A 22,579-nucleotide genomic window follows, 5' to 3' on the forward strand; every position below is an offset into this window, starting at 1 on the left:
TTCTAGTTTGAGGAGGATTGGATGAACATTAGGTTTTCAACTAAAATTCCTGAAAGGAACAAGAATACATTTCTATTTCTTCACTATGAAATTCACTGAGTATAAAAATCATGTTCAGTCAATATACAGAATAAGAAAGTACCTATGAAGGGGCTTCCCTGGTGGTGCAGTGGTTAAGAATCTGCCTGCCAATGCAGGGGACACGGGTTTGATCCCTGGTCCGGGAAGATCCCACATGCCGCGGAGCAACTAAGCCCGTGCGCCACAACTACTGAGCCTGTGCTCTGGAGCCCATGAGCCACAACTACTGAAGCCTGTGCACCTAAAGCCCGTGCTCTGCAACAAGAGAAGCCACCGCAATGAGAAGCCCGCGCACCACAACGAAGAGTAGCCCCTGCTCGCCGGAACTAGAGAAAGCTCGTGCACAGCAACAAAGACCCAACGCAGCCAAAAATAAAATAAATAAAATAAATAAATTTAAAAAAAAGTACCTATGAAAAACCTACACCATGCTACATTTTTACTTTTTGTCAGTTGAGTAGGTAATAAATGGCAAGCAAAAAATGTAGCATGATGGAGTGGAAGACATAAAACTGCAAATTTTGTTTCAATAAAGATTTTTGTCAATAAAGAGGAAAGATATTGGAGCATATTGGATCCAAGATAGTATCACTATTATGTGAAAGTTGTCCAGCCAGCCAGCCAACCAATCAGCCAACCAAAAAACCTCTATTGAGCCTATATGGTGCAAAGGGCTGGAGATATAAGATACCAACTCTGTTCTCAAAAACCTCAGTCTAATATGTATGAGAAAACGACTTTGAAAAGTTCAGTTCGGTTTATTATAGTGTCAAGTAGATTTACAACTATTGCACTTACCATTCTGCTGACAGAGGCCAAAATTTAAAAGGAATATTTTTCTCCAGTAAAGCTAGGTTTTCATGATCTTTGATATAAGATGTTAAAATTACACAGGCAAAGAAATATACCTCATGTCCTATCCCAGACACTACCCCCCACTTCTCACTTTCCTGCTGTTGTACAAGCTTGCTGCAAATAGGAATTTAGTTGGGATAATATACTTTAAGTCATCCATTTCTTATGAAATAACTTGAGTGAAATTTGACTAGTTTTCTTTATACTGTCCTCTTTACCCAAAACATGTAGAACAAACAGCTCCCATATTCCAAAATCAATTTTAACCATATACTGGGAAATGAACTTTAATAAAAGACAGTAAATATCTCCTCCCTTACAGAACCCCACGTGGTGTTCACATGATGGTTTCATCACTTACTGCCTAACTTTGAATTCAGACAGTGGTAACAAAACCAAAAGCTAAAAAGTGGCCCAGCATATGAAACTCTTCTCAAAAATAGAAGAAAGTTATGAACATAGTTGGGAAAGTGTTTTACATTTTCAATGAAATTCTGTTCCATCGATCTGTTCGGAAGATTGTCTTCAACCTATTTGGCTTTAGTCCATAAACTGCAATTGATTCAGTGTTGCAAGGAACCACTTTTATCGTAAGCCTGGAATGCATAACAATGGATAGCAGGAAAGTGGTTTTTTATTTACTCTAATAACTGCAGGGAAGAGCTGGAGAAAAAAAGAAAACAACCCCAAAAGTATCAGCCTTCAGATTCTCAAATTATTTTTCGCTCTGATTATACTTGGAAGAATGAGCTGGGGGTTTGGCATTGTTTTCCATCTTAACAGTTGCTCTGTATTCTGAGATATATGTGATTCATAATGTACCACTATAACAAGACATAGTTTTATATATTACTGGGGTAACTCAAAGAAAATGAATTTTTCTTTGGGTACCAGTAATAGTCAAAAGAATGATTGCAGATTCAGAAAATGTGCTTATAATAACCCTGTTAACATAAAGTATACACAGAGGAAAGAAATTAAGTACTGTAGGTATGTGGAAGGGTTAGTTGTATTAGCAAGGCATTTCAGGATGGTTTTGGTTCTTTTGACTAAGATACATCAAATTTCAACACCTTTCAAACACTGGGACAAAGGGGAAACACCCGCTACCACAGGCGCATGTGGTGACTGTGAGCTGATTCACCATGTGCTCACAAAGGCTCCCACTAGTCAATGAACTGCCCTCTCCTGGAGCAAGGCTTTGCCCCAGTAATAAGGATAATGCGCTCAAGCTGTTAGAATTAATTTGAATATCAGTAATGAAATTTAGGTTACCAACCATGGCCTGATAGTTACAGCATGTAGAATAACAAATATCCTCTTTTAAAACTAAAGTAGAAAATGAAGAAGCAGGTTAATTTACTTGTGCTGATGAACACAGAGGTCCAAGTGCAACTTCTGCTTCTACGTGTCCTCATGCTGCCCTGTCACCAGACACTTTCCCGGGGGAAGGGTCTGCCTGCCTTGCTAATCCTGCTTGATGTCCTCCTTGGTAGAAATGTGCTCATGGGTTTCCGTGTGCACGTTTCTACTGTGAATGAAAGCTAACTACAAAATCAGATGTTTTCTGCTTTCAGAAAGTTCTAATATACCATGTACAGCATAGATATTTCTTTCAGTTTAAAAAAATAGTGCAAAAACGTATCTGATAGTCAAAGTGATAGTTCAAGTGAGTTCTTGTGCCAAGGAACACAGTCAAGCTTCACCTTTAGCCGACTTGTAAAAACTGAATGTAGGTTTTGGGAAATATTCCAGATTTTCCCATCAATTCTCCACTCATCCAGTCATCATCTACAGATTCCAGCTCTGTTATTATGTCTCCAGCCTGTAAGAAGACAGGAATTGAAAATAATTATTAGTTTCTATTGAGGATAAGCATGGTAAGCAGCCCACCTGGAGAGGCATGTACATCTCCTCTTTATATAACTCATTTATCTTGATTTGCCAAGAGGATTAAACAATGTACCACAAAGATGATCTAACCCTAATGATGCCATTAGCTTGTATGCTCTTTTCATCAAAGCACATTCCTTTGCCATTGTCACCCTTGTTGCACTTTTATTTTCCTGGTTGTATTTTGTGCCCCCCAAATACACCACTCTTAATCTAAAATTCTTCTTTAATAAGTAAAAATACCAGCTATCATATATATAAAATTTTTTTCACCCATCTAACATTTATTGAGTACCCACTGTGTGTCAGACACTATTCTGGGCACTATGGATACAGCAAAGAGTAAAGACCTTATTCTAGAGTTGGGAGATGAATAAGCCAGCAGAGGAGGACAGAAAGTGTGGGCTGCCATCTCTTTAGGGCAGCCAGGTGACACTTAAGCAAAGATCTGAAGATGAGAGAGTGAGCCATATGTTTACTGTATGCCTTGCCCTCTTCTATGTACTTCATGGGAATTAACTCATTTATTTTTATTTTATTATTATTTTTTTTTGTGGTATGCGGGCCTCTCACCATTGCGGCCTCCTGTTGGGGAGCACAGGCTCCGGACACACAGGCTCAGCGGCCATGGCTCACGGGCCTAGCCGCTCCGCGGCACGTGGGATCTTCCCGGACCAGGGCACAAACCCGTGTCCCCTGCATCGGCAGGCAGACTCTCCACCACGGCGCCATCAGGGAAGCCCTATTTTTATTTTTTAACAAACTAAGAATAGTGGAAATTAATTCATTTAAACAACACAGTCCTAGAAGTGGGTACTATTATTATCCCCATTTTTGAGAAATATTTTTATAGATTTCCTTATTTTAAAGAAAAGGAAACTGAAGGTCAGATTACGTGACTTGCTCAGTGTTGCATGTCTAGTTAGTGGTAGAGACAGAATTCAAACCTAGTGTGATTCCAGGGCCCGTATTGCTATTAGGCATGAGATCACCACGTTTTACAGTAGACCTTTTTACTTAGAAAGGTTTTTACTGCAATTGCCTTTTCTCAACATCCTGAGCACTTTGTACTCTATATTCTTCCACATAATGGTATTCTCCTCTACCATTTGGTTTATTCCATTCCTCCACGGCCTCAATATCAAATTTGCATTCTTTCCTGTCTTAAAGAGCTTCACCCTGACTCAGCACATGATTTATCCTCATCAGGTTAGTCAAAGGGGTTGTGTATCTTATTCGTGTATGAATTATAATTCCTCAGTTTCAAAAATTATGTCTTCATCTGTTATCTCCTGAAACTATTTTGTTCTTTATGGTTTCTAACTGTTGCTTAGAATCTGGGTTTAGGATTCTATAATGGTCCAAGATGACCCTGGCTCCTTTAAAGAATATCTTTATCAGGCTAAATGGATTTATTTGTAGCCCTAGGACACTGCCCTTTGGAAAACTGGTTTGATTTAAGGCCTTTCTTAAGGGAAAATGCTGACTATCCCATGTCATTAATTTACCTTGCTAAAATCTGTAAAAATTCTGGCATTCAAAGGTTCTGTTACAATTAAGTTCCTTCCGTTTCCTAAACTATAACATAATCACTGACTAACAAGTAAGTTCCTTCCACTTCCTAAACTATAACATAATCACTGACTAAAACTATTTTTCTTAGCTCTGGTCCATACATACATACTATGTCAGTTTTCTGAGGGCTAGGACAATTTTTAAAAGTTTTATTTACTAATATTCTGTGGATATTTAATAAAATATTAATGATCAACAACTCTGAAAGTGGTGCAGAATCCCTTAACTAAAAATCTCTAGAACTATCTTGCTTACAGCCAGGCATTTGTAAAATGAAGACAACCTATTTTCTGGATGATACTGTGAATTCTATTACATTGACATAACCTAAATGAAGGCCAAAATAATATCCAAAAAGTCTGAATCCAGAGTGTTCACTTGCAGTAACATTTTATGTAAAGATAAAAGGAATTAATTTTGAGCCACTGACTCTCAAGATTGAAAAGGACTAGGGCAAAAGTTTCTAAACATTTGGATTTTATGGACCAATAAATTTAAAAAAAACTGATATAGGGTTACCAATTATAATTTTGCATAAGAAATCTATACATTTACTAATAATATTTTATAATAGAAATGACATTTTAATATGAAAAAGAAGAAATTCTCAGAATAAAGTAAAGCTCCATCACAAAACAGAAAAGTTAGCAACCTTATATATCTAGGCATGCCTCCCCTTCTCCATGGCTCCCCTAAAGCCTGCACATACCCAATATCACTGTTTTCCTCATTTTGTTGTAGACAGATGAAAACCTTGTTTGGGTACCCTCTGTCTTAAGTCTCATCTTGTCCAATCACTCCTGGATACTTTAATTCCTTCTATGGCACCCCTGCCTCTGAGTATCTCTGATAATGGAGAATTTCCCACTGTCTGACACAGGCTCTTCTGACAGCGATGACTTACTAAAGCCACCCTCCTTCCTCTGGCCCAATCCCAAAGTACTACCCTGGGTGCTTTCCTCTGACCACCGTCGAACTGTGGACTGTGGAAACAGGATCATGGAAGTATTCTTTTTACTTTAAAAAAATAAAAGGTACTTCCTTGATGAAGTAAGATTAAGATTAGATTTTAGGCTTCTAAAAAAAAACTTCTGCAAAATACCTTAACCTTTTGGGATCATTTCCCTAAAGTCTAGTCAGTGTCTTTGTGGACAAGACTCCGGTGTCTTATGAGGCACTGCTGCAGAGGCCAGCTGTAGTAGTTGCCACCTGATTTCTCTGCTGGTTTCAAAGACATGAAGGCTGCAAGGGCCATGTAGAGGATCATCCTTTACTAGGGCTACCAATGAAACCTCCAACATTAGTGAGACGTGTTATAAGGCTAAGGAATTTGGTAGGCGACTGTGGTGCTATGGATATCAATAAGGCTTTCTTTAAGTACCTAAATGCCTTGCTGATTATTTACATTTGCCCTATTCACTTTCTCTAATCTCATCCTTTAGAATGAGGGTCTGAGATCTGTTCTTTTTTTTTTTTGCGGTACGCAGGCCTCTCACTGTTGTGGCCTCTCCCATTGCGGAGCACAGGCTCCGGACGCGCTAGCTCAGCGGCCATGGCTCACGGGCCCAGCCGATCCGCGGCATGTGCGATCTTCCCGGACCGGGGCACGAACCCGTGTCCCCTGCATCGGCAGGTGGACTCTCAACCACTGCGCCACCAGGGAAGCCCTGTTCATTCTTGACTAATGATCAGTACTCCACCCAAATGTTCCACCCTTCAGTGGAAGACATTTCAAAATTTATAGCTGCTTAATGCAATTACAAAAAGATACACATTCTGACCTTGAAGGAAAGCTCATCTTCATTCTCCCCATGGAAATCATACAAGGCTTTGGCCTTCCTCCCCTTCAGTGCTAAAGCAGCCATACTTTTAGCCTCAGCTGTGAAGACACCAAAAATTCAAATATATAGAAAGACATTGGACTAAAACACAAGTTGAACATTTTAAGAAACCCCCTTGTCATTCCCAGGACATAATACTTTCAATTAATTTTGAATTTACTTAACTGGCAACAAGATGAAGGATGCTGTCTTAGCAGGAAAAAAATTATACAAAATATATTAATATATAGGAGACAAAATTAGCCATTCTTAATTGAAGGCATTTTAAAATCTCTTTTCCCCATAACTTTAATAAATTGTATGAAGAAAGTTTGCATGACTTTATGAATCAACTTGCAAATGTAGGCAAACAACTTAAATTGAACATGGCCAGAGGGAAACGGAATATGTATCATTTCAAAGGCCTCACGCTCCCCTTAGAGGGTAAGAGCCTTCCTTGCAGCTGTCGCACCTGGGCAGGGCCGCACGAAGACTGCGGGGAAGATGCCCTCCCTGTCGCGCAGTCTGCCCCTGTACCAGTCGGAGTCCACACGTTCCATGATCAGGATCTGGTCTCCCCTCTTGAAGGACAAGTCGTCACTGGTCTCCGCTGTGAAACTGTGAAGAGCTTCGCACCATTCTGCAGAAAGACTGTTCTCCTGTTTCAAATCAGAAGTTTGGTAAGAAATGTGAGATTTTATTTGAGATTAATTTCTGCAAAGCTTAAAAAGTGGTGGAAAAAAAAGCTAAGGGGTCATAAGATTTCAAAGCCTGAAGGCCACTTTAAATCACTCAATACCCTATGTCACTATTGAGTTTCAGAAATAAAAGTTTCCAATAACTTTTTCTTAAAATAGAATTCTAAATGATAGACGTGATAAAATTTGTGACTTTCTGCTTTCAAGGGCTATATAATGCTTAAGCAAAAATTTTTTCTAATTATTATCTATGACAGTTACACTAAAATTAGATAAAAGCTTGCAATATTTGTGTATAGTATTTATGACACTATGAAAACATTCTGGAAAAGCATATAATTTTCAGTGAGGTTCTTCTTTATCTAAATTAGGAAGGATCAGAATGGGCAATCTGTTAATTCCCAGGTCTCTACATGTTTCAGAGGCTATCAGATTCCATGGCACAGGACTTCATTAGTTCACACTTTTAATTTTTTTTTTGGCTGCATTGGATCTTCGTTGCTGCATGCGGGCTTTCTCTAGTTGCAGTGAGCAGGGGCTACTCTTCGTTGCAGTGCACGGGCTTCTCACTGCGGTAGCTTCTCTTGTTGCAGCGCATGGGCTCTAGGTGCTCAGGCTTCAGTAGTCGCAGCATGTGGGCCCTAGAGCACGCGGGCTTCAGTAGTTGCGGCGCATGGGCTTAGTTGCTCCACAGCATGTGGGATCTTCCTAGACCAGGGATTGAACCTGTGTCCCCTGCATTGGCAGGCGGATTCTTAACCACTGTGCCACCAGGGAAGTCCCCACACTTTTAATTTTATGACGCATAGTTAGCTCCAAGGCTGGCAGGATAATCACCCAGATATGGTGGGCTAGTGTGGGGGAATGCTCCAACAGTAATGCTTTTACTGCAAACACATCAGAAGAAGGTTCTGCCCTGAGAAGAGGCATCACTGCCAAGTCACGATGGGAGCCCTATGTTCAAGAAGCCCAAGCGAGAGGCAAGGATAACACTAAGAGCAAAGGCTTGGAGCCCGCCAGTCAGCTCTGCTACCTCCTAGCTGACACTGGGCAAGAAGCTTCTCTACTCTGAGCCTCAGCTTCATCTTAGAGTTGCTTTGGGGATCAAATGAGATAATGCGTGTAGAATGCTTAGCACAGTGCCTGGTACATCTTAAGTTCTCATCAACTGATGGCTTGAAAGAAAAACAAAAAATTAAACAAAAAACCGTAACCCTACCGTCTTGTTCCTGTACTTGGGTAACCAACCCTAAAGAACAGTACTTGTCACTCCCAAGAAATACAGGGAACCATGTGAACATTTCCTTTTAGAGAACTGTAGTCCCTTTCTTTCCTGTTTGACTTTAGCAGTGGGGGGAAGATGAAAGAATTGAGAGACACACAGCCTAATTACCACTGACATTTTTGACAAACAATGACCCCATCAGGCTCACTCTTCTAAAATAATGTCACAAAAAACAATGGGAAGTCACCCACATTCCTACTCAGTTTAAACACTTCTGAAGCCATGTTATACAGTGTAAAAATTTTAATCCATTTTTTTCTCTCTCCCATTATAAAATAATACAAATGTTCCTAAACACTTGGCAGTTCGGAAATATATGAAGAATGGGAAGAACACCCAACCACCTATAATCTCACTACCTAAGGGCAACTGAATGGTAACAAACACATTTCCTCATAGTCTTTTTATGCTATATATTCAACTTCCCTATAATACATGTTTTCCTCCCATGCCATTTACTTTACAAATCTAGTTTGTAATGTCCTCAGAACATTCTCCCGATAATGACCATATTTAGGTTATTTCCAATTTTTTCTTGTTACAATAACACCACCGTGACCATCTTTGTGACTAAAACCTTGTCTCATTTTTCATCCTTTTCTTAGGGTGAGAAATAAAAATAATGATAACAATAATCTGCACTTTCTCTGTTTTTTTTTTTTTTTTTTTAAATACTTTTACATCTTTTTTTTTTTTTTTAACAAATGTGTTTTTTAATTTTTTTTTTAATTAATTAATTTATTTATGGCTGTGTTGGGTCTTCGTTTCTGTGTGAGGGCTTTCTCTAGTTGTGGCAAGCGGGGTCCACTCTTCATCGCCGTGCGTGGGCCTCTCACTATCGTTGCCTCTCTTCTCTGTGGAGCACAGGCTCCAGACGCGCAGGCTCAGTAATTGTGGCTCACGGGCCCAGTTGCTCCGCGGCATGCGGGATCTTCCCAGACCAGGGCTCGAACCTGTGTCCCCTGCATTCGCAGGCAGATTCTCAACCACTGCGCCACCAGGGAAGCCCACTTTCTCTGTTTTAACATTCACATACTTATAATCACTTATTTACTGTTGAGTTGTATTGAATCTTCATTAACTAGATACGTTAAATGGTATTTTATTGTCTCTTTACAAAGCATTTCTTTGATTACTATAAGGTTAAATACTTTTTTAATATCAGCCACTTATAGTATCTCTTTCATGAATATTCTAATAATATCTCTCCTTGTTTTTTATTAGGGTTTGCATGTCTTTCTAACTCATTTGTACGAGCTCTATATGCAATAAAGATATTAATCATCTATTTACTTCAAATATTTGCTACATGAATTAAAAAATGACTTACAGGGCTTCCCTGGTGGCACAGTGGTTAAGAGTCCACCTGGCAATGCAGGGGACATGGGTTCAAGCTCTGGTCCGGGAAGATCCCACATGCCGCAGAGCAATTAGGCCCGTGCACCACAACTACTGAGCCTGCACTCTAGAGCCCACGAGCCACAACTACTGAGCCCGTGTGCCACAACTACTGAAGCCAGAGTGCCTAGAGCCTGTGTTCTGCAACAAGAGAAGACACTGCAATGAGAAGCCCACACACTGCAATGAAGAGTAGACCCCGCTCTCTGCAACTAGAGAAAGCCCGCACACAACAATGAAGACTCAACACTGCCAAAAATCAATCAATAAATAAATTTTTTAAAAAAATACAAAAAATGATTTATAACATTTTCTTTTGATAATTATGATTTTAATAATAGTCATCCCAGAGATAAAACTTGGCTTTCACTAGTTATCTATTCAAGCAGCCTACCTGATAATTTGCACCAGAATCTTCTTTTTTGGTTTTCAGTGGTACCTTTGTGCCTGTATTTTAAAAAAATGTCAAAACTTCAGCTGTAAAGACCATATAGTATTGGAGAAAAACTTTGCGGGGAGAGTGAAAAGTCTGGGATTCCAGATCAGTCTCTTCATGTACTGGCTGTATAACTTTGCCCAGCACTACCCTCTCCGGATTTGTTTCCTTTACTGTAAGGTGAAGGAGGATACACATTAGTTATACTCTATAGGCCATTTCTGTTTGAAAGTCAGTGATTTTTTTTCTGCCATTTCTAATATGAAGCCACCACTAACTACCTAAAACACCAAAACGAGCTCTTTGAGAGACTGCCACAACAATGACTATCCCAATAATGATGTTGACCATTTAAAAATCATTTTTCCTTCTACCTTAAAAAATATGGCAGTATGGATTATTATGCAACTTAAGAATTAACCTATTATCTGGTTTATTTGAATTAGGATAGGACATAATAAAAACCCATATTCTCTGTACTCACTTAAAACATTTGTACCAGAGGTGGGATGATCCTCAATGAGTTCCACAAAGTTAAGGGGGAAGATCCCAGATCTCTCTCGAAGTTCTCCTCTTGCCCACTCGTCATTCACATACTCTTTAAGAATAATAATTTCTCCCTCTGAGAAACTTAACTCATCCTTCTGGTCTCCAATATACTCAAATCGAGCAACACATCTTGGGCCTCTGAAGAAAGAAGACCACATTTGTGGGTTAAACTAGAGAGTACTAACTTTCAGAATGCTTTAAAACCTTCATTTAGTCTTTCAATAAATATTTATTCTGTGTTTACTTTGGAACAAGGTATACTAGGCATAGTTTAAAATTTTCCATGAAAAAGAATAAGCTATATTTCTAAATGATAGTCCTTACTTTTTAGATATGAACCTATTCACTCAGAAAGGCTAAAGTCAACGTCACAAGTACAGGCAGAATCCCAGATAAGCAGCTAGTGGTTGGTTAATGTTGCACATCTTTTGATCACCTTTTCTTCATGACAGAATCTCCCCAGTCTCCTTGTCTTTGTATCCTTGGGCCACAGTAATCCAGGGCCAAGTCTGAACCCTCTCAGTCATAAATGCACTGAGTTTAGGAGTGTTAACCCTGAGAATCTCAGGGCAAGACATCAAACTTCCATGGCAGAAATGCAATGGGCACCAGCTGGGCAGGGTAGATGCTCAATGTATGCTGAATCAGTGAGCTGTGTATATAGATGAATGGCCTTCAAAACTAGAAGGTTCGAAGAAAACAGAAACTCGGCTTATTATAACATTTAATCTTATATCTTACACTGTTGTTTTAAAAATGATTTTTGTATCTCCTTTAAAAAGGCTTCATTTCTGAGAATTAGAATGATCCTTATATGATCTACAACTTTGACTGAAAATAAGATAAAAACAGAGATGAAACTGTGTCCCTAGAAGACATGATTGAATCCCAAACTTTTGATTTGAGGCTTTGGAAAGGAAGTTTCAACAGCTATGACTAAGGAGACGCAATTGCCTGAAGAGAACAGGTGGGTACTCGCTCCAATGAAGTCTGACTTAAGTCAGGTCAATGGATCAACAGCCATGAGAGCCCACTTTAAATTCAACCTGCTGACACAGTAAACACTGCTTAAAAATAGGAGAAAAACTGAACCTGAAACAGAATTAAACTATCGTGGCATCAGAAGTTTTCTTATTTGTGATAACCTTTGCATTTATTTTCTAAAGTCCTCAGGGAGCATATCTTCTTATGTCTGACCTATTCAAAGACAGGTTTACAGTCTTCAGCAGGTACTGAATTCTATTAATTTGCTCATTTAACTGGAATATAAAGTTGCATTGTGGCAATGTTTTAAATCACAAAGGAGTTACAGTGATGCAGAAAAGGGTACATAAATTCACGGAAAGGTCTTCAAACATAAAGAAGACCCCTCCAAATTAACTCTTCCTTTACTTTCTTCTAGTTCCTCTCAAAAACAAAACAATACAAAATGCCTAGCAGTTTTTGTAGGGTTCATATTTCTGTTAGGTTTACTTTTCTGTTCATTAAAAATATATATATTTATTTATTTGGCTGCACTGGGTCTTAGTCGTGGCATGTGGGATCTTCGTTGTAACATGCGGGATCTTTTAGTTGCGGCATGTGAACTCTTAGTTGCGGAATGTGGGATCTAGTTCCCTGACCAGGGATTGAACCCGAGCCCCCTGCATTGGGAGCATGGAGTCTTAGCTACTGGACCACAAGGGAAGTCCCTCTATCAGGTTTAAATATTTTCTATTGTTGCAGGAAGCGGGGGGACCCCTTCCAGGGCCTAAGAGTGGGCTCTTGTCTAACACTCAGAAGTGAATTGTCCGAGGAGACACACGTACTGACAAAGCAAAAGACTTTATTGGGAAGGGGCGCCTGGATGGAGAGCAGCGGGGTAAGAGACCCCAGGAGAACTGCTCTGCCACGTGGCTCGCAGTCTCAGGTTTTATGGTAATGGGGTTAGTTTCTGGGTTGTCTCTTCCCAGTCATCTTGGTTGGCCCATATTTAGTCTGACTCAGGGTCCTTCCTGGTGGTGCGCCCATCCTCAGCCAAGATGGATTCCAGTGTGAAGGATTCTGGGACTTTGGTAGGACAATATTATGGGCTAGTGTATCCTCCCTCCCTTTGGCCCCTCCTGAATTCTTCTAGTTAGTTTTACAAGACATATTATGGGCTGGTATCTCTTCCCTCTTTTCAGCCCCTCCTGAATTCTCCTGGTTAGCAGCAAGTTCCTTATCAGGACCTCCTGTTGTGACACAACTCGTACAAGTGGTTATCATCGTGCCTAGCCAAGGTGGGTGGTTTCGGTCAGCGGTTCCCTAACACTATGACAAAAATATTTGAACCTTCTAGAAATCTGTTGGTAGATAAACAGCAGAAGGCCAACACAAAATGCCCTGGATGATGAAACCTCTCTGCTCGGGTGAGGCCAGGCTGTGGGACGCACCGGGATAGACTGTTTGTGCCTGTCTATATGGCCTGTATGGATATGGAGAGTTGCTCTATCAGCATGTTGCAATTTCACCAGAATTTTTAAACAAGTAGTTTTCCTCATAATTAAAAAGACACATTGAGAATCTGAATAATCATACATCTGAAGTGTTTATTCTGTATGACATAAATGCTCACATCCTTTGTATCTTGTGCAAAACAACACAAGTAAAACTTACTTAACACAATGAGATGTGACGGATTCCCTTTTCCCATTTCCTCCTGGAACATCAGTCTAGTAAAGACAAAAATCAAGACAACAGCTGTATTCTTTCAGATTTTAATAAGATAAATTTAAGCTAAGTAATTAGCAAATTCATGACTGAAGTTAGCCAGTTTCGCTAGGTGTTAAACCGACGAAATGTACCACAGGTGCTACAAAGGTATGAAATCCAGAATTTGGGTTTTTTAAAAAATGCGTAACTTGTGATGTAGCCTTCCTTGAATAACCAATCAATCCTCTTATTTGCTGGAATAAGCACATTAATGTCGTTCTACCCCTGACTGAGTATACTCTACCCCTTATCCCCCAAGTTGAAAACTTCAGGGGAGGAGGGCTTAGGATAGAAACTAGGCATCAGGCACTACATAGACACCTATTCAAACTGTTGGTAGAACTCTGCAATACTTTCATGACCCTAAAATAAAATCTTTTAATCAAACTTGTGGATTCTCTCCATTTTCATAACCCTGGAACACTTTTTCCCCTTCAACGTGAGTAGGGAAGGAAGAGAGGACTTAGTACTCAGTGAGCATCTACTAAGAGGCGAGCACTTTATATAATAACTCATCTACAAGGCTCCAGAGAACTGGGTTGTGATGAAATATTTGACCATAATGCACTATAACTCTGAAAACTACTTAAGGCTTTGAGGTTTACATTAAATAAATCAGTGCCCTTCTTAATGAATTTCAAAAGTTTGAAGTCTTAAAACAATTTTTTAAACTTGTAGGCTTAGAAATAACACTTACACCAATAATCTGGCAAATTCAGTATGATTGATTTCAGTGTGGTAATTGTGCTTTTTAAAGTACTGCTACATTGGGCAGAAGAAAAATGAGGAAGAGTGCTAAAACTAACATTACTCTTTAATATTAATTTAGAGTATGTGGTTGGATTTCTCCAAAGAATCAGGGTATTTTTATATACCAGACAATTTTTAAGACCCACATTTCGTAATTCAAGAGACTCAACCTCATTCATACTTGAAAAATACAGGTTTTCTGTTATGTTTGTTTGCTAAGTTTCTGATGTAATGGAAAATCATTTTCTTACCCCCACCCCGCCAAGCAGTTAATGCTCAACTATTTAAGCCAGGTTTATTGATATGTTCCAGTATCAATAAGTTATATTAGAGACTGAGTCATTCTCTTCCTACTGATATAAACGTTCAAGTGGCAGTCTGATTTCATCCCCATGTTTCTCAGCCACCCGGGCTTAGCACTCAGGGCTCTACTTACACAAGTTAGGCTTTGGGGATGTATAAAATTCGGACACTTTAATATATGTTTCCCAGTCAGATTTGGAATTATTATGTGAAAAATCATTAATGGACCATTACCTCCAATGAAGGTACTTTGGTATTCCCAAATCTATTTTTTTAAAGGTTGAAATAAATGGGAATGGAAAGGATGAAAGAAACCAGTAACGAAATGTACTCCAAAGAAAAGGAGAAGTGGTACCATAACCTCAGAGAACAAACATTCCTTCAGGACAATCCAGTATCATTTAATTCTTTTTTTTTTTGCGGTACGCGGGCCTCTCACTGTTGTGGCCTCTCCCATTGCGGAGCACAGGCTCCGGACCCGCAGGCTCAGCGGCCATGGCTCACGGGCCTAGCCTTTCCGCGGCACGTGGGATCTTCCCGGACCGGGCACAAACGCGTGTGCCCTGCATCGGCAGGCGGACTCTCAACCACTGTGCCACCAGGGAAGCCCCTCATTTAATTCTTGTTTGCTGAATGTTGCAAAGAATTAACATATACCCTCAAGTGCTTATCAGCCCTCCAAGAATAGCTGATTCACCAGTGGACCTGTAGTTTTTCACCTTAGGATTTCAGATAGCATTTAAGCATTAAGTGCTAATACTCCATAATATATGAATAATTAGCTAGTATCTAATTGAACAAACCTTTATTTCTGAATTTTTCAAACACCAAATGAATTAATGGAAGAGAGAGAACCAGAACCCAAGAATCTAGGCTTCTGGTTATTTTTTTTCCAAACTGCAAATTACACAGAATTCACTGAATATATGACCAATTTAAACAAGCACAATCTACTTACAATCACTTTGACATAGGTGGCAGGAAATACACCAGTCTGGTTTCTACATTTCCCCCTGTACCAATCTGTACCTATTTTTTCCAGAAGATAAACAATTTCTCCTGAAGTGAGGTTCAAATCATCAACTTGCTCTGTAACATAAAATAATTATGTATGATGAATTACCCTGCTTGCAGATCTGATTAAAGTAGCATTTAGTTCTGTCTACCGAGGCAGTATGTTCTACTGATTCTGAGAACAGGTTATACTAATCAAATTGACTTTAAAAATATATTATTTTTTTCCTGGATATCGTTGTTATGAGCCTCCTCTTTTAAGATCAAATTAGATATATTTACCAGGCACTGATTGATAGAAAATGGTTAAAACACACACACACACACACACACACACACACACACACAAAACATTGTGCTGGCCAAGGATTCTTCCTGTGTCAATATAAACCCTCTGCTGAATACATATTTTAACAATGAAAAGAGTTTTATAGACATGGTATAATATTCATATTATTCTCAACCATGCTTAAAAATCATTTCAATCTCAAAATATTAACTAAGGGAGTCCTACAGCTCTTTTGCAAATAAATTTACTCACAGTGAAATAAAAATCAGTCTACCAAGTGGATAAAAAACAGGTTATAAATAAATCAGGAATTTATTTTATTTGTAGCCTTGGATATAAAAGGTACTTAAATATTGGTTACAAAAATTTATATTATTTATTTATATTTATTTATTTTTGGCTGTGCTGGGTCTTCGTTGCTGCATGTGGGCTTTCTCTAGGTGTGGCTGGGGGGGCTACTCTTTGTTGCAGCGCATGGGCTCTAGGTGCATGGGCTTCAATAGTTGCAGCATGTGGGCTCAGTAGTTGTGGCACATGGGCTTAGTTGCTCCGCGGCATGTGGGATCTTCCCGGACCAGGGATTGAACCCGTGTCCCCTGCATTGGCAGGCGGATTCTTAACCACTGCGCCACCAGGGAAGTCCCTATTTTTTATTTTGTACTCATTTCATAAGTAATAGCTGAGCTATGTGTGTTGGTTTTACAACCCTTAGGAGAAAAGAACTCCACTTATTAAATTCAAATTAATTTCATTATAACTGGTATTTGGTACCCCATTTTGAAAGAGTGAAAAAGTTTGCAACTGGTAGGCAATTTGCTAATTGTTCATTTGTAAGGGAAACACTCCTCCTCTCTCTGTCACAAGGAGTTTCAAAGGCAAAGCTATTACAGCTAAGTTTTCTGGAATGCCTGAGTACAGTTGACTTTTCCTGAAGGTGGGGTGATGGATGAGATGACCTGTCCAGTCCAGGGCTCTGCTGGTGCAGAAAATGAGAAGGATGTCCTTGAGAGGTTAACCTGGGGAGGATGCCTGATCCCAGATCCTAAGGTTCTACCACTTTATTACTTATGGCCTTACCTGCCGGAAAATCATGAAGAACGACAGCATGAGGGGCACCACTGTCAACAGGCTTCTGAGCGTGGCTTGGATCCTTAGGGGGAAAACAGGGCGGTGAATGGAGTGTGCAGGATGGACGCTGGATTTATTATTCACTCTGAGACCATTTTATTTTTCCTCATTAGGGTCCTCTTGACACAATTACATTATGAGTGCAAGATGCAAACCACACAGTTGAGCCACACAAGGGAATCATTACCAAGTTGAAAAGGTATGTGTCCTTGCCAGAGGAAAACAGAAATAACTCTCAATTATAATATCCCTTAGCATTTTTTAAAGCAAGAGAGTAAAACAAAAGGAAATTACATAATTTTTTTTTTTTTTTTAAAGCAGTACCTATTCTATCCTGAAGTAGTGGTTTTTGACCTTTTTACCTTTCAAGGGTCACTTTTCCCATAAACTGTGATCAGGACTAAACCTTAAGAACAGAGCCTTAAAAGCAGTCTCTTCATTAAGATGGGAAAAGAAAGAAGTTCTGCAATTTATGCTCTCGTCTTTTGTAATGAAAAGAGCTAATGACTTCCACAAAAGTATAATTCACAAAAAGTTAAAATCCATTTCGTTTATTACCACTTAACTGAATGCTTTCTCTAATTTGAAAGCCAACGCTACCTCCCATGCCTGGCCTGGATTTCCTTTTTAATCTGAACGGTTTATTCACCAGTAATTCTAAGTAAACTAGCAAAGAGAATTCAGTATTCTCTACCCATCTAACCAAGTGCTTAGACTGGCCAGAGGAGAAGCTGAATTTGAAGAGTGACCATTTCTTATTGACAGGCAGCTGTTATTCTTAGTTTCTTTACATGAAGAGACAGGCTTATCCACATCATCATCATCAAATCTGACTGAAGGATATTATTTGAAATTATAACATTGGCAAACCTGTGGAATAAATGAAGGCAAATTTTGTGCCCTTTCTTTTTTTTTGTGGTACATGGGCCTCTCACTGTTGTGGCCTCTCCCGTTGCGGAGCACAGGCTCCGGACGCGCAGGCTCAGCGGCCATGGCTCACGGGCCCAGCCGCTCTGCAGCATGTGGGATCTTCCCAGACCAGGGCACGAACCCGTGTCCCCTGCATCGGCAGGCGGACTCTCAACGACTGCGCCACCAGGGAAGCCCTGTGCCCTTTCTTTTCTCTTCCCTCCTTCAATGGCTCCTGTCCCCTCAGGGCTCGCCCATCCCCTGGCCATGATGTTCAGCAGGGATTGAGGTCCACTCCTTCCACTTCTGCCCTGCAGCACCTTTGCTCGACTCTTTTCTGAATCAGTCAAAACGCACCTGCACAGGCACGCTGTCTTCTCTCATGTCAGCTGAATGGTAATAGAGGAACAGTTAATGGCAGCTCAGTGTATTAGTTTACCAAAGCAACATTGACATTTTCTTAGAGGATGCTCAGCGCTTTTCCCTAAATAAATGGGCATTATGGGAATTTCAGGGATTGTGGAAAGGAACTGTGAGATATTTTAAGCCTAGAGGGCTTTAAAAATTATTTACACAATTTATTACATGTGTGTATGTGTGGTTTTCATTTTTTCTGATTTACATCTGTGGAAAAAGGAATGACCGCTCACTAAAGGGTGTTAGGCTAGATGGCTTTCCATCTGCTGGAAAAAGTAAAGTCAGAGGCCTACCCCACACCAAACACAAACATGAACCTCCAGATGGACCAAGATCTAAACACAAGCCTGAGAAGGCAGAAGAGGTGGGATAGTAACCTGGGCCTCCCAGTTTCCCTTCTCTGCCTTCCATGCATGGCTACCCCTGGAATGCTGCTCATCACCTTGGCCTGGCAGATGAAGGGCGAGAGGCACAGGTGAACAGGGTTGGCCACCGGGGACTGTACAACTCAGACCATACCATTAGGGTGGGTATCTGGGAGGAAAATCCAACATATTTCAAAGCTCTTTCTAGTATGACAGTATGGCTATAATGGTTAATACTAATGAGTAAAAAGAATAGCTAATATCAGGACTTCCCTGGCTGTCCAGTGGTTAGGGCTCCGCACTTCCACTGCAGGGGGCACGGGTTCTATCCCTGGTCAGGGAACTAAGATCTCATATGCCGCGCAGTGCCGCCAAAAAAAAAAAAAAAAAAAGCTGATATTCACTGTTCACCCACTATGCACTACTCACTGTGTCAAACACCTTATATGCATTAATTAGCTCATTTAATTTTTTAAGCACCTTTGAGATATAATTCATATACCACAAAATTCACCCATTTAAAGTGCACCTAGGTTTAGTATATTCACAGAATTGTGTGACCATCACCACAATCTAACTTTAGAACATTTTTATCACTCCCTCAGGAAGCCTCCCACCCATCAGCAGTCTCTCCCCACTCACCCTCCCCTCAGCCCTGGGCAACCACTAATCTACCTTCTGGAGTTACCTATTCTGGACTTAATATAAATGGAATCATAATGATAAATCAATTGTATAATCACCTCTGTGAGGAATTATCATACATATTATCTCACATATTAAAAAAATGAAGTTCAGAGAGGTCAGATCACCGCCTCAGGTAGTGGGAGGGAAACTGAAACCCGCGTCTGTGCTGAGAACCAAGTGAGGTGACAATCCCCCGCCTCCCAGCTCTGACAGCCCAGCCTCAACTGATAATCTGCAGTGCCTTCTGTTGACTAAGGTAGGGGAAAGCATAACACATTTTTAGAAATATTTACCTTAAAACTAAGCTTTCAAATAGGTAAGTTTTATTTTTCTAAAAAAAAATGTCTTGTTAGTCATGACCCAGAGCCTAAGGGAGGCTCCACTTTAGTGTCACCAGCTGTCGGCCCTCAGCGGCCACCTCTCTGCCAGTCTACAGCACAAGCCTGAGTATGATAATGTCTCAAGTGGACAAAACTGTGGGCTTCTATAGAAGAACAACTTGTAATTTTTTCAGCTTCTATTTTCATCAAGGAGAGCTTTTTGACAGTACAACTCCCATGGTTACCCATCAGTGTGCTCTGAGAGAGGAAGAAGAGTGGTGACAGATGTTAATGCTGCATCAAAACAGAGAGAAAATGAGTTAACAGAAGAACCCTCCCCATATGGACCAAAGTCAGAAATCTCAGTATCCCAGCTGCAACTAGCGTAAGACATAGCTTTGCTGCTCTCCGAAATTCAAATTTTTAGTTTCTTAGCAAACCTCAAATGGTAAGCTGCCTTCTAAGAAGAAAGAATTGGACGAGATTATGAAAACTAGGCTGAATGACGAAGTACTTTACTTGGTTTAAATGACAGATGGGTCTCATTTTTCATGTTTGTTACATTACCTAATAGATAGTGAAATTTTAACTGGATACCTTAAGAAGCTCTTTTAAAAGTATAACTCTAGGGCTTTCCTGGTGGCACAGTGGTTAAGAATCCGCCTACCACTGCAGGGGACACGGGTTTGATCCCTGGTCCGGGAAGATCCCACATGCCGCGGAGCAACTAAGCCCGTGCGCCACAACTACTGAGCCTGCGCTCTAAAGCCCACGAGCCACAGCTGCTGAAGCCCATGAGCCTGGAGCCTGTGCTCCGCAACAAGAGAAGCCACTGTGATGAGAAGCCCGCGCACCGCAACAAAGAGCGGCCCCCGCTCGCCGCAACTAGAAAAAGCCTGCACCCAGCAATAAAGACCCAACTCAGCCATAAATAAATAAATAAAATAAAAATAAAAATAAATATATATAACTCTATAAACTGTCCAATGGCATTTTTCTTGCTGAACAAACGACCTTCAATAGTCATTATATTGGCGTTCCCACCTCTCGGGGATGGGTGTGTGGGGCGGGAAGATGGGAGCGGTGATGGAGGACGGGGGCGGGGAGGGCGAAGTCTCAGATTCCCAGGCGAGATCTGGGGTCCTGCAGCAGGCTGGGTGTGGAGAGGCTTCCAGGGGAGGCGCGGGGTTGGGCTGGGGTGTGAGCTGACCAGGAGGGACTGAGTTGGGCGGGGGGTGGCAACCCTCGGAGGTTCCAGTTTGCCAAAGGGCGCAGGTTGACGTTTGGTGTGGGGAAGGCTTGGGAAGCGGGTCGGGGTTTGGGTAAATGGTAACAGGGCGGTGTGGGTGTGTGTGTGCGCGCGCGTGCGCGGGCGTGTGCAGAGACCACCTTTTTCTCCCTTGGAGAAACTTTAGGGACGGAAGAGTAGATAAGCTTTGGGTCAACGAGACGAAGGAGTAGGTGAACTTTGGGATGACCTGGGCGGGAAGAACAGGTAAGCTTTGGGGTGCAGTTTGGTGGGGGTTGAATTTAAGGGAGAGTCGCTTAGAAGGTCAAGGCCCTGACCTCGGAATAGGGTTTGGGTGAACTGGGGAGCTGGTTAAAGACCTAGATCTTAGGTTACAAAAAATGACTTGGGATTTGGTGATGGGAAGGGGTACGTGGGGCAGGTCTGGGATAACTGGGCATCAGAGCAGTCCGTGTCCCAAGGCAGGGCTCGGGTATGCGGGCAGAGCTATGAGGACTGTGGGAGAGTTGGGGTGGGGTGGGGTTAGACGCCCCCCGAAGTTCAGAGGGCTCCTGGCGGGTGAGCCAGCCCCTCTCGGGTTCTTTGTGCCTCTCCAGCTCGGTAGCGCAGCGGGCAAGGCAGGTGCCATGGCCCTGACCGAAGGGGTGGGTGATGAGGTGACCATCCTTTTCGCGGTGCGTGCCTGCCTTCCGGTGCTGGCTCTCACCTGTGCCTCAACACACACTGCCAAGGGCGCTGACCCACTGCCCCAGCCATCAGGGACCCCGACACCAACACAGCCCAGAGGAACCATGGCAGTCACCAACAGCATCGGAGGGGAGGCCCCAGGAGCCGAGACCCCCAGCCTGAGATGCAGATGTCAGGCTGCACAGCCAGAGCCTGGCGTGGGGCTCCCAGCAACGCCGCCGCCTCCAGACCCCCCCCAGGAGCCCCTAGTACTTCGGCTGAAATTCCTCAACGATTCAGAGCAGGTGGCCAGGGCCTGGCCCCATGACACCATCGACTCCCTGAAAAGGACCCAATTTCCTGGCCGGGAACAGCACGTGCGACTCATCTACCAAGGGCAGCCGTTAGAAGACGACACCCAGCCTCTGGGCAGCCTTCACCTCCCTCCTAACTGCATTCTCCATTGCCACGTGCCCACTCGGGAGGGTCCCCCACACCCACCCTGCCCACCGGGGTCAGAGCCAGTCCCCTCTGGGCTGGCCGCAGGCGGCCAGCTGCTGCTGCTCTGGGACTGCCAGATCCAGTACCGGCCCTTCTTTCCCAGGACCGCCACTCTGGGTCTGGCCGGCTTCACCCTGCTCCACAGTCTCCTGGCCTTTGCCGTGTTCCGCCCGTAGTGCCTCCACGGGCTCTTGGCAGTGTTGCTGGCCCCTTCGGACCTTGCTCCCCATGACAGGGCGGGAGCTGCTGTCTGCCTAGGCCTGCCTCTCCGACCTGCCTCTTCCGGCTACCCTGGAGCCCAGCACTGTGCCGCAGAGCACTCCAGGGGCCAGTGGAGACCCCTCCCTGTGACCTTCATGGCTCTGGGCCATCCCCCGGGGCAGCTGGCCCTCCGCACCCACTAACAGTCAGCTCCTCTGGGTCAGACAGCTGCTGTTGCTGCCACGCCCCTGGGCCCTTCTTAGTGTTCTGCCTGAGAATCCAGCCTCTTCTAGTCCCTGACAGCTCCTTGGGCTGATATAGGGACTCCAGGACTGAGGGGCTGGAGAAGGGGAGCTGGGAGGGGTGGAGGGGGTTCTCTGGAACATGTGCAGATTAAATAACTGTGAAGTTTAAAAAAAAAAAAAAATCATTGTATTCTCCCAGGCTCGACAAATTG

The 22,579-nt window shown here is 42.2% G+C and overlaps 1 protein-coding gene and 1 pseudogene across 1 annotated transcript in view; one reads left to right on the top strand and one right to left on the bottom strand.

The window, feature by feature from the left end:
- Positions 1 to 2,644: 2,644 nt before the first annotated feature.
- The window catches only part of SH3D19 (SH3 domain containing 19), a 57,107-nt gene continuing 37,172 nt past the window's right edge, over positions 2,645 to 22,579 (bottom strand). The window contains exons 12-19 of the mRNA XM_065877202.1: positions 16,757 to 16,829; positions 15,335 to 15,465; positions 13,228 to 13,283; positions 10,526 to 10,728; positions 10,000 to 10,052; positions 6,697 to 6,883; positions 6,186 to 6,283; positions 2,645 to 2,761 (exon numbers count right to left, since the gene is read on the bottom strand). Coding sequence (XP_065733274.1) covers positions 2,645 to 2,761; positions 6,186 to 6,283; positions 6,697 to 6,883; positions 10,000 to 10,052; positions 10,526 to 10,728; positions 13,228 to 13,283; positions 15,335 to 15,465; positions 16,757 to 16,829 — 918 coding nt within the window. The remainder of the gene's footprint in view (positions 2,762 to 6,185; positions 6,284 to 6,696; positions 6,884 to 9,999; positions 10,053 to 10,525; positions 10,729 to 13,227; positions 13,284 to 15,334; positions 15,466 to 16,756; positions 16,830 to 22,579) is intronic.
- Positions 21,381 to 22,097, top strand: LOC136123913 (transmembrane and ubiquitin-like domain-containing protein 1 pseudogene; annotated as a pseudogene).

The sequence above is a fragment of the Phocoena phocoena genome, chromosome 5, assembly GCF_963924675.1.
Source record: "Phocoena phocoena chromosome 5, mPhoPho1.1, whole genome shotgun sequence".
NCBI lineage: Eukaryota > Metazoa > Chordata > Mammalia > Artiodactyla > Phocoenidae > Phocoena > Phocoena phocoena.